Consider the following 14,523-nt stretch of genomic DNA (forward strand, 5'->3'; position numbering starts at 1 on the left):
GCTTCTTGTCATCCAGGCCTCATTTCCAGCGTTGCTTCCTTGCCTGGTTGCTGGCCCATGGAGCAGTCCTGTTAGCAGGTCTCCTTTATTTTCTTTGTGGAACTCATCAACATCTGAAATGATCTGGGCTATCTATTTCTTGACTTGCCTCTGGTCTGACTCTCGCCTAGACGCAGTTTTGTTGACCCGGCAACTATAACAGGGCGCTTCATTTAGTTCTTACTCAGTGAATATTTGCAGACTGAACAACTGATGAATGTTGGCTTCTTTGCATGGAGCTGTTTCCTACTGGAGGGAATGAACACATGGAGTAGAACGTGAGGGCGATGCTTGAGGCGGTGCTGGGGAGTGGGAGGGCCTGGCAGCAAATGAGCCACACCACAGTGGGTTTTGGAGGCCTTGCCCCTAGCGTGGGCTCCTCTCCCTGGACCTCAGCAATATTTGAAGGCAATGGCTCCCTTGCTTACCTTTTCCAGACTCGATTCCCCAAGACCTTCAACAATTTTCCCCTGTGATTGTCTCCTTTCGTTATTAGGAGTAGACTCGAAAGTGGGACATCCTGTGTTTTGAGGGAGCGATTCCTGGTTAGATATGACCCCTAGTTACTTCACAAATATTAGATATGACCCCTAGTTGCTTCTCTGAAAGCACCCAGCCACATAGAACTGCATTTTACCACAGAGAACAGGAGGGCAGAAGGCAGTAAGTGAGAAAAAGCTTGGGGAGAGGATGTAGAAAAGGTAGGGAGAGAAAGAGACAGGGCAAATCAAGAGGGAAAAGGTTAGGGGAGAGGCAGGGGAGAGGAGGGAGGATCAGACTCCAAGTCAAGGCGGGGGCTGCTGAAGGTGCTGGCTGCATGCTGGAACCCTGACGGCCCTGCCGCCCCTGCCGGCGGCCACCCTTCTCTTCCTCTTCACCTCAGGTCTTGGCAACAAACCCCTTCCTCACTGTACAGTCTGCATGCGGCAATTTTGGATATGTGGGCAAGAGTGGGCGAACTCATGGAGAAAAGGAAAGCCTGGATATAGTTGCTTTGAGCTGGCACCAATAGCGGTGCTCTGTGTTTAGTTGGGACTCTGCATTCCGTGGGACGCTCAGGAAGGAGGCCAGTCGGCTCTCCCTCAGGGGCTCCCTTTCCTTGTCTCCTGTGTCTGGGAGCAGATTTCTGAATACAGGGGTGGTTTAATCATCCAGGGACTGACTGTGGTCTTGGGATAGAGAAACTGTTTCAAGTCAGAGCCCCAAGGGGCAATAGGACTTGAGAAACCAGATGTTTCAGTCCTGCTGTCACTTTGGTAATTGGAATGTCAAAATCCATGACACGGGGCTTTCTAAAATATATGTTTTAAGCAACTGCTGGAAGAGGCGGGCAGTGTATTGGGGTTGGATTATGGAGCTTACTTCAGAGCAGGGCTGCATCAGGGTTGTGTAAGGTTGGCTCACTGGGCTGGTGAAAGCTGAGATCTTCCTTCCTGGAAAGGTCTTGGCAAATAGCATGAAATACTTATTTATCATGTTGCAGTCACACCCCTCCTAATTGAGGTGAAGCTTGGGGTAGTTTGAGGCTCTGACTTTACTCTAACTTTACTTTTTCTTTTTTTTTCTTTTTGAGACGAAGTCTCGCTCTGTGGCCCAGGCTGGAGTGCAGTGGCCGGATCTCGGCTCACTACAAGCTCCGCCTCCCAGGTTTATGCCATTTTCCTGCCTCAGCCTCCCGAGTAGCTGGGACTACAGGCGCCCGCCACCTGGCCCGGCTAGTGTTTTTGTATTTTTTTAGTAGAGACGGGGTTTGGGAGGCCGAGGCGGGCGGATCACGAGGTCAGGAGATCGAGACCATCCTGGCTAACACGGTAACTTTACTTTTTCTGAGAAGCACCGCTTCAACTCTCTTAAGTGCTCACCTGTGCTATTGCAACAGACTCCCCACAGGCCATGTGCCTGGGGTTTCACTCCCACCCCAAATCCATCCCATAAAACACAGATAGAGAAACTTCTTTGAAATGCAAATGTGATTATATCACTGCCCTCCCTGAAGCCTTCGGGGCTCTGCCCCTGTTCTGTTGAATGGAGTGTGAGCTCCTTGGCCTGGTACCTACCCTGTTCTTCTCTGTCTCTCTTACCTCTCCCTGTCACATCCCCAGTGCTCCTCATTCACCCTCAAACCCCACGTCTGCCCATTTCCAGGTCTTTGCACACATGGTCTCCTGAAGCACCTTCATGTTTATCCCGGGATGTCTACAGGTACCAGTCTTGATGTCACAGTGATACTCACCCCTCCATGGAGATGGCCCCAGTGAAGGGCATCATTCCCACCTCAAAGTCCCACTGAACTACATCCCACCAAAGTCTTTTAGCTAGACCTCCTCGGCCTCTCACTTTCCACATCAGAATAATTTGAGGAGCTGTCTTGTCTCCCTAAAGGCCCGAGAGCTCCTTGACAACATGGACAAGCTTTATTTATCATGAAGGCCGCTCAGAGCATTATACTGTGCCTGACACATAGTAAGTCTGCAGTTAATGTCTGTTGAGTGAATGAGGGGAAATACAAGTGAATGGACAAGTGAATTATTTTTCCCCCAATTTCTGGAGTCATCCCACCACCACCCAGGCCCCAGACCACATTCAGAGCACTGTGAAGTGTCTGGAAACAGTTTAACAGCTTAGACCACTACTGATCCTTCCTCATTCCTCCAGAAAGGCATCTAGCAGTTCAGGTTCCACAGCTAACACCAGACTGGAGGGCAACTCACTGTTGCAGGAATTGTTGGATAGTCATCTGAAGACAGGTTGTCTCTGGTTCTTTAGTCATCATAATGCTGGGAAAGTCCCCAAAGGTCATGTTTCCCCAAAGGACTCATTAATCACAGAGATAGTTACTGATTCTCACTTGGAGTGGGAATCTTAACCTTGACGTGGACCTGGGCATGCTTGCTCTCTCTATCTGAGCAAAGAAGCCCACTCTGCTCTACTCAACAGAACGAGGTTTTTCTTTTTCTTTTTCTTTTTTTTAAATGAAAGAGGCTAATGGGAAGGAAGAGGTTAAGTCACCTTGATGAGTTCTGTTCAACTGCGTTTAAAGAAAATTCAACAGGGTGCAAGTGGCTTGCTGTTAGACCATCCCCTGGGGTCTGAAACAATTGCCTACATGCAGACTGAGTTGCTAGCGACAAGGCAAATGGAAGAATGCTTGGTATCTGAGGAGGTCTCTGGGTCATTCTGCTGCTCAGCTGCTCTGCTCTCTGCCAGCCCCAGGTCTCCAGACAGCTGGCACCCCCAACTCCCCACCAGTTCCTGAGAACCACCCCTACCTCACACCCACATTCAAGCAAAGCAACCATTTTTGCTCTAGAACCATCCTATCTTCACTTTGTGGATGAATAAGTGGGTAATCCATGCTGGGATCTTGAATGTGGGGGAAAATCAGCCACGGTCCCTGCTTTCAGGGGCTCATAGTCTTGGCAAATGAATATTTTCAATTCAGTATTTGAAGTGCAATGGTGGAATTATCAGAGTTCTGTGGTCCTGAAGGAGAAAGTCCCTATCTTCTTGAGAAGGGTGGATAGTGAGGAAGCAGTAACACTGGCTCTGAGGCTTGATGGATCCTAAGGGACTTACAAGAGACACCAAGATGGTGCACAGCATTTTTGGTGCAAAGGTGAAGAGGCTGGAGAAAGCCTGGATGTAATTTAGGGAGGGTGTTTTGAAGAAGCAGAAGAATAAACATGTGGATGGGAGGATGGTTGATAAGGGGTTAGATTTGTTCTGTGTCCTCAAAGGGGAGGAAAAGTAGGACTAATGCTGGGTGGGCATGAGGAGATGGATTTTGGCTCAGTATAATGAGGAACATTCCAAGTGCCACTCACAAAGGAGGAATCTCTCCTTTCCTGGAGGAATTCAGGCAGGGTTGGTTCAATCTCTTGGCAGGGATGTTGGCAATAATCACTCTAGGGTGTGGGTGGGGCAGACTGGATTAAGTCCATAGTTTTCACACTTTTTTCAAGACAAATCTCTTTCTTCAAATCAAATTGGTCTGATTGAACAGAGGGGTAGAGGGCCCTCAGATTCCCTCAACTTTCTGCTCCTTACCTTCAGATTTGAGATTCTGTAATGCTAATGCAGAAGTCTTCCATTTGCAGGTTTTGATCTCCTCTTGCCTTTTTCCCCCCACATCATCCCTTGAGAAGAGAGCATAGAATATGTGAGAAATTTTAGACCGTTATACAGGCAATATTTGTTGAGAACCTTCTAGGTAGCAGCCACTACTCTAGGTGCTGGGAATAAATCAGAAAAAAGACAGATGGACTTTGCTCTCTTGGAGTTATTAGTCTGGAGGGGTAGGCAGAGTCATAAACATATTTAGGCACATTGTAATAAGTAATGGTGGGCATAGGGCCTAGGGGAAGCACTTACCACCCTACTGGAAGCATCTGGTCTAAGGCCTTCCAATCCCCAGGATGCTTCTCTCTCCCTATTACCAAGCTGTGTTCAGAAGGGGGTGAAGACAGTGATGCCTCCCTGGATGTGAGCATGGGAGCAGAAGGGCTGTCAGAAGATGAGTGTCTCCAGATGTCAGGTCTCCAAGTCAGGCACAGAAGGGACTGGTGAGGGCTTCTAGACTCTGCTGCCTGAGCTCTCAGCCTGAGACAGTTCCTGGAAACATCCTCATACCCTTGAGTGGGAGCCCTTATAACCCTGCACCCAGAGCAGAGCCCCCAGGCCCTTAGAGCAGAAGTCTGCAACAGGCAGTTTGGGGGCACAACCATAGCCAGGCTGTGAGGGGAGGGCTGAAATCCAACCATAGCAGCTCTGTATCTTCCTGCTCTGCACTGGGGAAGGGGCTGGGGAGGTGCAGCCAGTGGGGCAGATATGATTCAAGCTATTTTTCATACTGCACTATTTTGAGCAACTCTGTCGCTTGTGTGACTTTGGACTAGTCTCTTCTCCATGTTATGCCTTGGTTTCTTCACTTATGAAAAGGGAGAGTAGATGACTGCTAGTCTTTTCCCAGCTCGCCCAGATCCTAATTCTGTGAGTCTTCTTTCTGCTGAAAAGACAGGGGTCAGAGGACCTTGATCTGAACTCTGGTTTTTGGAAGGCCCACCCCCACTGGTTATAACCTAGGAAAGGGACTTTATAGCCAAAGGGCAGGAAGATGGCAGAGGAGTCCCTGAAGTTAAGGTCTAGGGCAGCTTGAAGTGGGAGCAGCAGCAGTAGCCCTGAGGCAGCTGGGGCCAGGACTGGTAATAGGCTTTGCAGAGAGAAGCAGATACTTGTGCTGGCCCCAACCCTCAGCTACCCACCAGAAAGGACAGCTGGCCCTCAAAGCTTAAAATCAGAACCTTTAGACCCCCAGGTTCTCTGGACCCAGAGCACAGACTCCTCATGGTAGTCACTGAGTCTTTTAGCTGCAGAGCCAGGACTGGAGCTCATTTCTTCACTCTGTCATTCTGTTGAGACCAGGGTTGGCATAGAGCTAAGCTCCCAGTCTCCCACTTGTGTGAGCACCCCCGTGGATTAGGATGGCAGGTCTGTTAAGACAGACCCAATTGCTCTCTTGGATCCAGAAAAATTATGAGAGTAAACACACTGGAACTGTCCTTGTTTCCACTGCTTTAGTGCCAGTATTCCTCCCCAGACGTGGCACTGTCTGGGTCCATTTCTGGAAGACTTTCAGAGGAATAGAATTATATTAGGAGAGAGAGGGCTGCGTAGACAGTGATGGGTGAAGATAGGGTTGGAGCTGGTTGGGGAGGTAGCTGACATATCAAGGGGTAGGGATATGCCCTTTTGCTTTCTACAGTGTACAGTGACAAGGGCCACTTGTCAGGCTGGACAGGCTGGACGGGGTGTCTAAGATGGGGCAGGGTGCCTGGGATCTGAGCAGTGGCGCCTGAAGTCAGAGGTGAGGACATGGCCAGGGAGGTGAGCCCAAGGGGCTCAGCACAGACCCATGTTTTGCTGCTTCTCATTTTGTTAATACTGAATAAGGGGGCTGAGTCACAGATAAGGACAGGGCTCTCTAATGCCCAGAGCCCTGGGAAGGAAGGGTTGGAGAAGAGGTGGAAGAAGCACACAGAGCACTGACTTGGAGGAAGACTTTATTTGGCCCCAGCCCCTACCACCACAGCCAAGACAGTTTGGCATAAGAGGTCCCGGGGCCCTGGTTGGGTAGAGGCAGGGTGGCCTGGCCTCCTGATTAGTGGCTGTGGCGTGGCCATGGCCACTGCGATCTTGGACACTGTGGTCTTAGCGAGTGTCCTCCCCGAGACCTGGCTTATGGTGGTGGCCAGGGCCCTCGTCATCCTCGTGCATCTTCTCGTGGGAGGCCCAGGTTAGCCTCGCCATCAGCATGATGAACTCCTCGAAGCTCAGCTGCTTGTCTGCATTTGTGTCCAGGTCCTCCATGATGTGGTCTATGATCTTATCATTCTTATTCTCCTTCTGTAGGTGGGGAGAGAAGGCTGTGAGAGCCGGGTGTGGCCAGAGGTGGGGACTGGGAGCACAGTAAATGACCAGCTGGCAAATGTGCAGGGAAGCCTCACCCTGGGGCTTGATTTAAAAATTAAAAATGACCATGGGCTGAATGCCCACAATGGAGCAGACACTGAGCACACACGCACCAAACGCTCTCCAGTTTATTCCCTCCATGACCCTGTGACTTGGGTGCTGATTCTCTATTTATAGAAGAGGAAGCTGAGTTCCAGGGTCTTGCCCTGGTCATGGCATGAGTAAGCCTGGAAATGTCACCTCATTTGGTCCTCATAACAATTTTAACAGCTAGGAATGGTATCTTCCTGGAGGAAGACTCAAATCCAGTCCTAGAGAGGGTCATTAGTCTTCACAGCTTGACTCCTCAGGGCATGCAAATTCAGATCTGACTTAGAGGCCAGTTCTACTCCACTACCCCTCTGCACTTCACTTCCTGCCATGCCCTCCTTTCCCTTCCCTCTGGAGGTTACCAATTAGTGAAACTTATTTCAACCAACACAATGGGGAAACACCTAGAAAAACTAGGTGTGGGCAGGAGAGATGGAGGGGCAGAGAGCAGAGTATGTGCTCCGTTGACCTTCAAGAGTGTGATAAAGTATAAAAGGGGAGATTACAGGCATGAGCCGGGCAGGGTGGCTCATGCCTATGATCCTAGCACTTTGAGAGGCCGAGGCAGGCAGATCACCTAAGGTCGAGAGTTCGAGACCAACCTGACCAACATGGAGAAACCTCGTCTCTACTAAAAATACAAAATTAGCCTGGCATGGTGGTGCATGCCTGTAATCCCAGCTATTCAGGAGGCTGAAGCAGGAGAATCGCTCAAACCCGGGAGGTAGAGGTTGCAGTGAGCCGAGATTGTGCCATTGCACTCCAGCCTGGGCAACATGAGCGAAACTCCATCTCAAAAAAAAAAAAAAAAAAAAAAAAAAAAAAGAGGGGGGAGACATTAGGGGAGGTGGAAGACCCAGGCGGTATCCTATATCCAAGAGACCACTGGCTGGTCCAGCTCTGTCACCTTGTGGCTGAGTCACCTCACTAAGTCCCCTCCCAGAACCTGTGGGGCACCTAGCCAATGCGAGCTCTCTCCTGCGCAGCCCATCCATGAGGCTCTGCTTCTTTCCCCACAGCATCACTTTGCTTCTGGCAGGGGATGTCAGGTGGGCGGGGAGAGCAGGCACAGGGGATCACATGGAGGAGAGCTTCACCATGCAGCCTCTCTGCTGGGCCCTCTCTTGCCTACCCCACCCAGCATCTTGCCTGCCTGAGGCCCCCACCTATGGGGAGATGTCAGGGCCCCTAACTCTGAAGGCTGCAATTCTCCACCTTACCAAGGTGGAGGGAGGGGCACTGGGAGGGCTAGGGACCCACCCCAGGATGTCTGGCTCCGGGAGTGGAACTGAGACCGAGACCCATGTGTACCACCCTTCTTAATGCAGGCCTCTGTTTCCCGACTTTCCCCAAATTTGAAAAGAAAACAAAAAGGCTGTTGGAAGTGCTCAGCCTTTTTCTTAGAACTGCTTAATCATTTTTGGAGCAGGGGAAAAACCTCCCAGTTCCCTGAGTGCTATGCAGGTGCTCTCCCTGTGCTATTTATGCATTCATTTTCCACCGCAGATCCTTAGGATTAGAAAAACCCTCCAAGTCTTCCACCCCAAGTTCCCACCTGAGGCTTAGGGTCTCCTCAGCTTTGTGCCAAGGGTCATCCTCAGGGGCTTCCCTCCTCAGCATTCGGGGCTCAGCTCAAATGTTACCTCCTCAAAGAGGACCTTCTCATGTACCCTAACTGGTCACCTCTACTCCACCTAGCCCACGCTGCCCACAGCACTCTGCCTCATTTTCTTCCATAAACTTACTGGCATTTGGCTTTATCTGTGCTCTTTATTGGCCAACAATTTTATTGTGTGTCCCCCTCCACTGGAATGGTGGGCTCCCCATTTACCACTATGTTCCTCTGCCCAGAATAGGGCCTGACAAATAGCAGGGGTTCAATTGAGCAATCTCTTGACCCTGTCATCCTGTGTAACTGTGAGCATCTACCCTGTATAACAGGACACCCGCTGCGTCTGGGGGCTCGGCTCGGCTCGAGGAACTCAAATCTTCCCCTTGATTGCTGTAGGCCACACTCCCATCCTCCCTTGTCAACCCAAACTGCTGTGAGGCTGGGTCAGACCTGCCTGAGTCCAGTCCTACCTTAAGAAAGTTTTGCAGCTCTTTTTGTACCAGCTGTTTGAATTCCCTCTGGTTCAGGGTGTCTTTGTGCCCCAGCCTCGTAGAGTACTGGTGGAAGGTGTCGATGATGGTCTCTATGTTGCGTTCCAGCTGCGACATTTTGCAAGACATCTTCTTGCGCTCTGTCTGTGTAATGGAAAAACAAGAGTTGGGGCACTCAGAAGAAAAGGCTGTCAAGCTTCTTTGACACTTTCTACTAAGCACTCACAGAAATAGTGGGGGAAGCGCAAAATAAAAAGAAAGCACAAGCTGCAAGTTAACTGGGAGATGGTCTGTCACACACATGTACAAAATGATTTTTTAGAATATCTAGGGAGTGCCGAAAAGCAAAGCATTTGAGGGCAGGAGGCCCCAGGGGAACACGACCTAAGAAAATGTGAAAGAAGTTTTAAACTGGGCAGGGCCAACCAAGGAGGGCTTCCAGGAGGAGGATTTGGAAGGAAGTTGGGTCAGGGAAGGAAAGAAGGAATTGGCAGGCAGGCTTCTGCCTGGGGAAGCTGGCAGCTCACTTACCAAAGCCGAGGAGCCACACAGAGCGTTTGCCAGAGCTGTGCAGGCTCGGCATTTATAGGTAGCTCCTGGCTGGGGCACTTGGCCCTTTGGCCCTGTCTCCGGAAGATTGCTTCACAGGTGAGCAGTGTGGTAATGCTGCCAGGAAGGGGGCTGGGGCGGGGCAGGAAATGTTCACAGAGCGTCCTGAAACTGGTTTGGGAGGAAACTGGTTGTTTAGTTCATTTCCCTTCTATTCTAAGCCCCTCCTCTCCCCAGTGAGCCTGCTGCTCCTCTGGCAGCACTCAGCCCCACCCCCGTCCCCTTTGAGGTTGAAGTAGGCTGAGGACTTTGGGGGCCTGACCCTCTCGGTCGCTCCCCGTGGACAGTCTGCCCCTTCCTTTTAGTCCAACAAGGATGGACTGAGCCCTCCCCCATGCTTGTCTGGCTTTGTGATACTTAGGATGGCGAGGGGTTGGTGTGGGATTCTTAGATTCATAGGGTGGGAGTTGGTGTTAGACGGGTTCTCAGAGGTGGGCAACTCTATTGCATTGTAGATGAAGAAACTGACATCCAGAGATGGACCTGAGCAAGGTCACATAGCTGGTTGCTGACTTGGCAGGAAGTGGACCCAGCTATTCTGGTTCCCGGTTAAGGGTGATTCCGATGATACCTCCCTCCTGTAGTCTGAGTGAGAGAGCCGCAGGGCGGATATGTTTCTAGCGTCTCTCAGCATCATTTTTCTAAATCCTGCTCCCAGCAAGGGTTCCAGGAACTTTTAACTTGGGAGACAACTGTTTTTACGTAGGCTCCTGGTGGGCAAGACAGGTCCTTCCCCTGCTACAAACCTCCAGTAGCTCCCCATTGCCTATGGAGAAAGCTTAACTTAGCCCTGCACACAAAGCCCTCTTGGAATGGCCCTGCCTGTCTGGCCAGATTCACTTTCACTACTTCCCTGCCCACTGCGGGAACATAGGGCCCACCTCCCACTTTGCCACCTCAGGAGTGCCCTTCCCCCACTCCACAGTGATATCCTGTCCACCCCCACGGCTCAGTTCTAACACACTCTCTTCCAAGGAGACTGCTCTGTGCTTCCCATTTGGAAACAGTTTCTGTCTTCCTGACAATGATTTTCATACCACTTCTGACTCTCAACACTTGCTTTCCTGGAGTAAAATTATTTACGTATTTTGCTTCTGTCCGACAGTTGACTGTAGATCCTCAAAGGTAGGTTCTCATTCAGGTTCGTGTTCTCCTATACACACACAGCCCAGGGCTTGGCACGAGGGACACCCTCAGATTTGCCGATTGATCCTTGCTGATGTCCTTGCTGGCACCCTTTCCCTCACCTCTGGAAGCCAGTGTGGAGGATCCACCCTGGGACTCCCTCTTGCTTGCTGCCCACTCTCTCTATCAGGAAAGATGGTTCTCTTCTACCTGTACTGGTCCTTTTGTTCTGTCTCCATGAAGCCTTCCTTTATTGCTCCAGATCCTCCTGACCGCTTTGTCCTCTGAAAGCCTGAGGCTATCTCTGTGTGTGCTAAGCATTGGCCCTGAGCATGGCCTGCCTTGCACTGCTGAGATGCACATGGAGTAGTGGTTAAGACTTCAGACTGTCTGTGCGACCTTAGGCAATTTACTTAACTTCTCTGTGCCTTACTTTTCTTATCAATAAAATAGGATAATAACAGGACTTATCTTGAGGATTGCGACAACACATGGAAAGTTGGGAAGGGCTCAGTAAATAAAAGGTATTGTTACTAATAATCTTTTCCTTCATTTATGCAACAAATATTTATTGAGCACCTACTGAGTGCCATATACGAATGCTAGACGCCAGTAGAACTTGATGAGTGAGTCGCGACACACGGGAGACATGGTCTTATAGCCTGTCTTCCAATCACATTTTACACTCTTGGTAGCTAAGGACAGGGCTTGGCACAGTGCTAAGCACACAGCAAGCATTTAATAAATAAATGAATGAGTGCTCGAATACATGAGTCATCTATGAATGAATGAATGGTGCAGAACAGTTCAGGAATGCATGAGGTAGAGTTCCTATCCAAGTCCGCCTTCCATTGTTTAAGCTAATGGAGGAAGCCCAGCCAGCAGCCAGCAGCCGGCCCTGTGTGCCCACGCAGCCTGTTCTGCAGTTCCTGCACATGCCCCAGGCGCCCTTCCTGTGTGCTCCCATGGCGCCCTCTGCTGCTTCTGTCAAAGCACTTCTCACCCTGGACCAAGGATTTCCAACTCAGCCTTGCAGGAACCAGATCCAAGGTGAAGCTGGCCAGGCATGAGAACATCAACATCAGCAGTAGGGTAACTTGTGGCCACTAATATGGGGCCTCAGGGTTGGGGACACTGGACAGTGGTGGCGACTGTGGGGAATGAGAACGTTCCTAACTTGAAGGGACAGCCAGTCTCAGGCCAGGGCTGCCACGTGGGAAAGTAGATCAGATGTTCTTGGACCTCCTGAGGACTCAATACATGTGAATCTTTATGTGAAAATTCCTGTTTAATACCATTTGTCCATTAATTTAAAATAAAAACAAAAAAAGCATGACAATGAAGCAGGGCGTGTGTTAATCAAACCCTGAGTGATGGTGTGCGGCAGGCACCTCTGCTTTGCCATGGAGCTCTCAACTGTCAGGTCGACTTTCTGACTCGTCCACACCACTGTGGCTCCTCTAGGCAGGGATGCTGCGTGCTCACCTCTGAAGTCTTAGCACCGGGCAAGGGCTGGCTCAGTAGGCACTGGATGAACGCTTGTTGATTGAATAAATGCAGGACTGCATGAATCAATGATGAAGTGAGTGAATGTGGCATAAACACTGGCCTGTCGCCCTCTGTTCTGTGACTTTCTGCAGAGCCACTGACTGTGGTCATTTAGTGCTGACTCAGAATGAAAGTAAAATTGGGAGTGGGGGACAGAAGGTTCAGCAGTGGGTGGGAGTGAGCAGCCAGTCAGGGTTTCAAAACAGACGGGAGTCTGCACTTGGGGGATCCGATGCTGACAATGGGCTCCCATCTAAGAAGGCCACTGCAGGCCCCCAGGTTCCAGGCTAGCCCAGGCGCAGGTGAGGCCAGGGCCGACCCATTCCGGTTCTGACCGGAGCAGACAATTCCTGGCATGATCAGTAGGTGCTTGACCCCCCACCTGCCTCCTCACTGCCAGCCGAGGCCAGAGGTTGGATTGAGGGATGGTGGGATGGGAGTCTTCCCCTCTGGGTACTGATTTTCCAGGGAAATTCAGAGCCTCCTGCTGGGGCATGAAGTGAGTGGGCCAATTTTCCTGGCTCCGTACAATGACTCCAGGTTTTCACTGGGAGAAAAGGGCTTGGCTTTTTGGGTTAAAAAACAAATAAGTGGCTGGGCGTGGTGGCTCATGCCTGTAATCCCAGCACTTTGGGAGCATGAGGTGGGTGGATCACGAGGTCAGGAGTTCAAGACCAGCCTGGCCAACATGGTGAAACCCCCATCTTTACTAAAAATAAAAACATTTGCCTGGTGTGGTGGCGCACACCTGTAGTCCCAGCTACTCGGAAGGCTGAGGCAGGAGAACCGCTTGAACCTGGGAGGCAGAGGTTGCAGTGAGCTGAGATTGTGCCATTGCACTCTGACCTGGGTGACAGGGTGAGACTCCATCACAAACAAACAAACAAACAAACAAACAAACAAACAAACAAGCAAGCAAGCAAACAGGCAGGCAGAGGCTCCTGCAGCTACCTTCAAATTGTTGTGTTCTTTCCCAGATGCCTGGGAGCCACTGTGCGTCTGTCTTTCCCTTCTCTGCAGCCCCCACTGTGGCCTTTTGGGGGAGCTTTGCCCCTCCTGTGTTGTAATGGGGGTGTTATAGCAGGCACACAGTGGGACCCAGACTGAGGGACTGAGCTGGGTTTTAGTGCTAGCTTTCCCAGACTTGCTGGTGGTCTTTAGAAGTGATTTCCATGTTCGGGCCTTCATTTTCTTATCCATTACATGAGGAGATTGGGACAGCTGACCCTTGGTCATTTCTAGCACAGATTCCAAGTTTTGATGGACTCTTGGTGGGCTCCATGACTACCACTAGCCTCACGGTCCCTGGGCACTGTCTCCTGGCTTACTTGCTCCACCTGCAGGTGAAGTCAGGTCCCTCTCCTCACAGGGACTCTGATGCCTGAGGCCCAGCCCCATTCAGGCTGTGCCCAGCCTGCTGACTATTCCTCCACTCCCTCTCTTCCTCCTTGCTGGGAGTCCCAGGTGCTCTTCCTTGGAGATCTCTGGATATGGGTCTCCTAACCACAAGCCCCCTGACATCCCCCATTTCCCCAGTGCTCATTCTAGACTCTAGTACATTAGGATGACTTAGAGAAGCTGTCCACGGGTAGCTTCAGACCATTTTCCTACCATGTTTGGGTTCAGTCCACACCAAGCTTTGACCACCCCTGGCATCCTTGTGGCCTCCATTGACTGGCTATCCTGAGTTCTCTGAGGCCCCCTGCTGACAGCAGCCCCACTCCCTGCCTCCATGCTGGGCCGCTCCAGCATCCACAGTGAAGACCTTCCAGTGATCTGGCTTCCTAGACATTCAACCTAAGCTTCCCCAAGTCTGGACTCCTCCCCCTGTCTCCACCTTGGCTGTCTCTGCTCATCATCCTCCTAATTTCTCAGACAAACTACTTTCAAAATTGAGAAAGCTGGCATTCCCTTTTGTCCCCTGCCTTCTGTTGCTCCAATCCTTTCTCCTCCCCAATCTCCTGGGAACCTGGCTTTCTCCCTCACTATGTGCCTAGGTTCCAGATCCCTGCAGAAATTTTCGGCGAGTATCTCAGCATCTGACTTTTGGCATCCTCTGCTCTCAGGACTCCCTTTGAAGTCCACAGCCCTTTGTAAAGAATAAAGGGTTTTCACACTCAGCAGGTATTATAATCACTGGCCTTTGGATCTGTCTCCCTCATTAGATTATTAACTACTTGAGAGCAGTGTTCTCAATGTACTCATCCCTGGATGATAAGCTGACACCTGAGAAATGTTTGCAGAATAAAATGAATGACTGGCTTGGTTTGGCCAGAACTTATGCTTAGGAGATTGCTATTTCCTGTAATTATGAAGGCGTTGGTGGATAAAGCTGGTTAGAAAAAAAAAAAAAAAAGACGTGCAACACAGAAGCATGAAGGTAAGAAAGGAAGCGGTGGGGAGAGATGGAGAAAAGAGGTTGCTCAGAGACTCCTAGTGAGTGAAGGTGGCTCCGGAGTTATCAGAGGACGCATGCTGCCACCTTGTGGTCTATCTGCATCAGGACAGGCTGTGGGATTCCCTTGGCCCCAGGTTTTCAAT

The 14,523-nt window shown here is 50.6% G+C and overlaps 1 protein-coding gene across 1 annotated transcript; it reads right to left on the bottom strand.

Moving 5' to 3' along the window:
- Positions 1–6,081: 6,081 nt before the first annotated feature.
- On the bottom strand, positions 6,082–9,391 carry S100A9 (S100 calcium binding protein A9). Its single transcript, XM_010381142.2, has 3 exons — positions 9,232–9,391; positions 8,680–8,844; positions 6,082–6,441 (listed from the first exon to the last, which is right to left on the bottom strand). Exons 2-3 carry the CDS (start codon positions 8,827–8,829, stop codon positions 6,247–6,249), a joined length of 345 nt encoding a protein of 114 aa, XP_010379444.1. The 5' UTR covers positions 8,830–8,844; positions 9,232–9,391; the 3' UTR covers positions 6,082–6,246.
- Positions 9,392–14,523: the final 5,132 nt, after the last annotated feature.

Source organism: Rhinopithecus roxellana, chromosome 8, assembly GCF_007565055.1.
Source record: "Rhinopithecus roxellana isolate Shanxi Qingling chromosome 8, ASM756505v1, whole genome shotgun sequence".
NCBI classification, from domain to species: Eukaryota; Metazoa; Chordata; class Mammalia; order Primates; family Cercopithecidae; genus Rhinopithecus; species Rhinopithecus roxellana.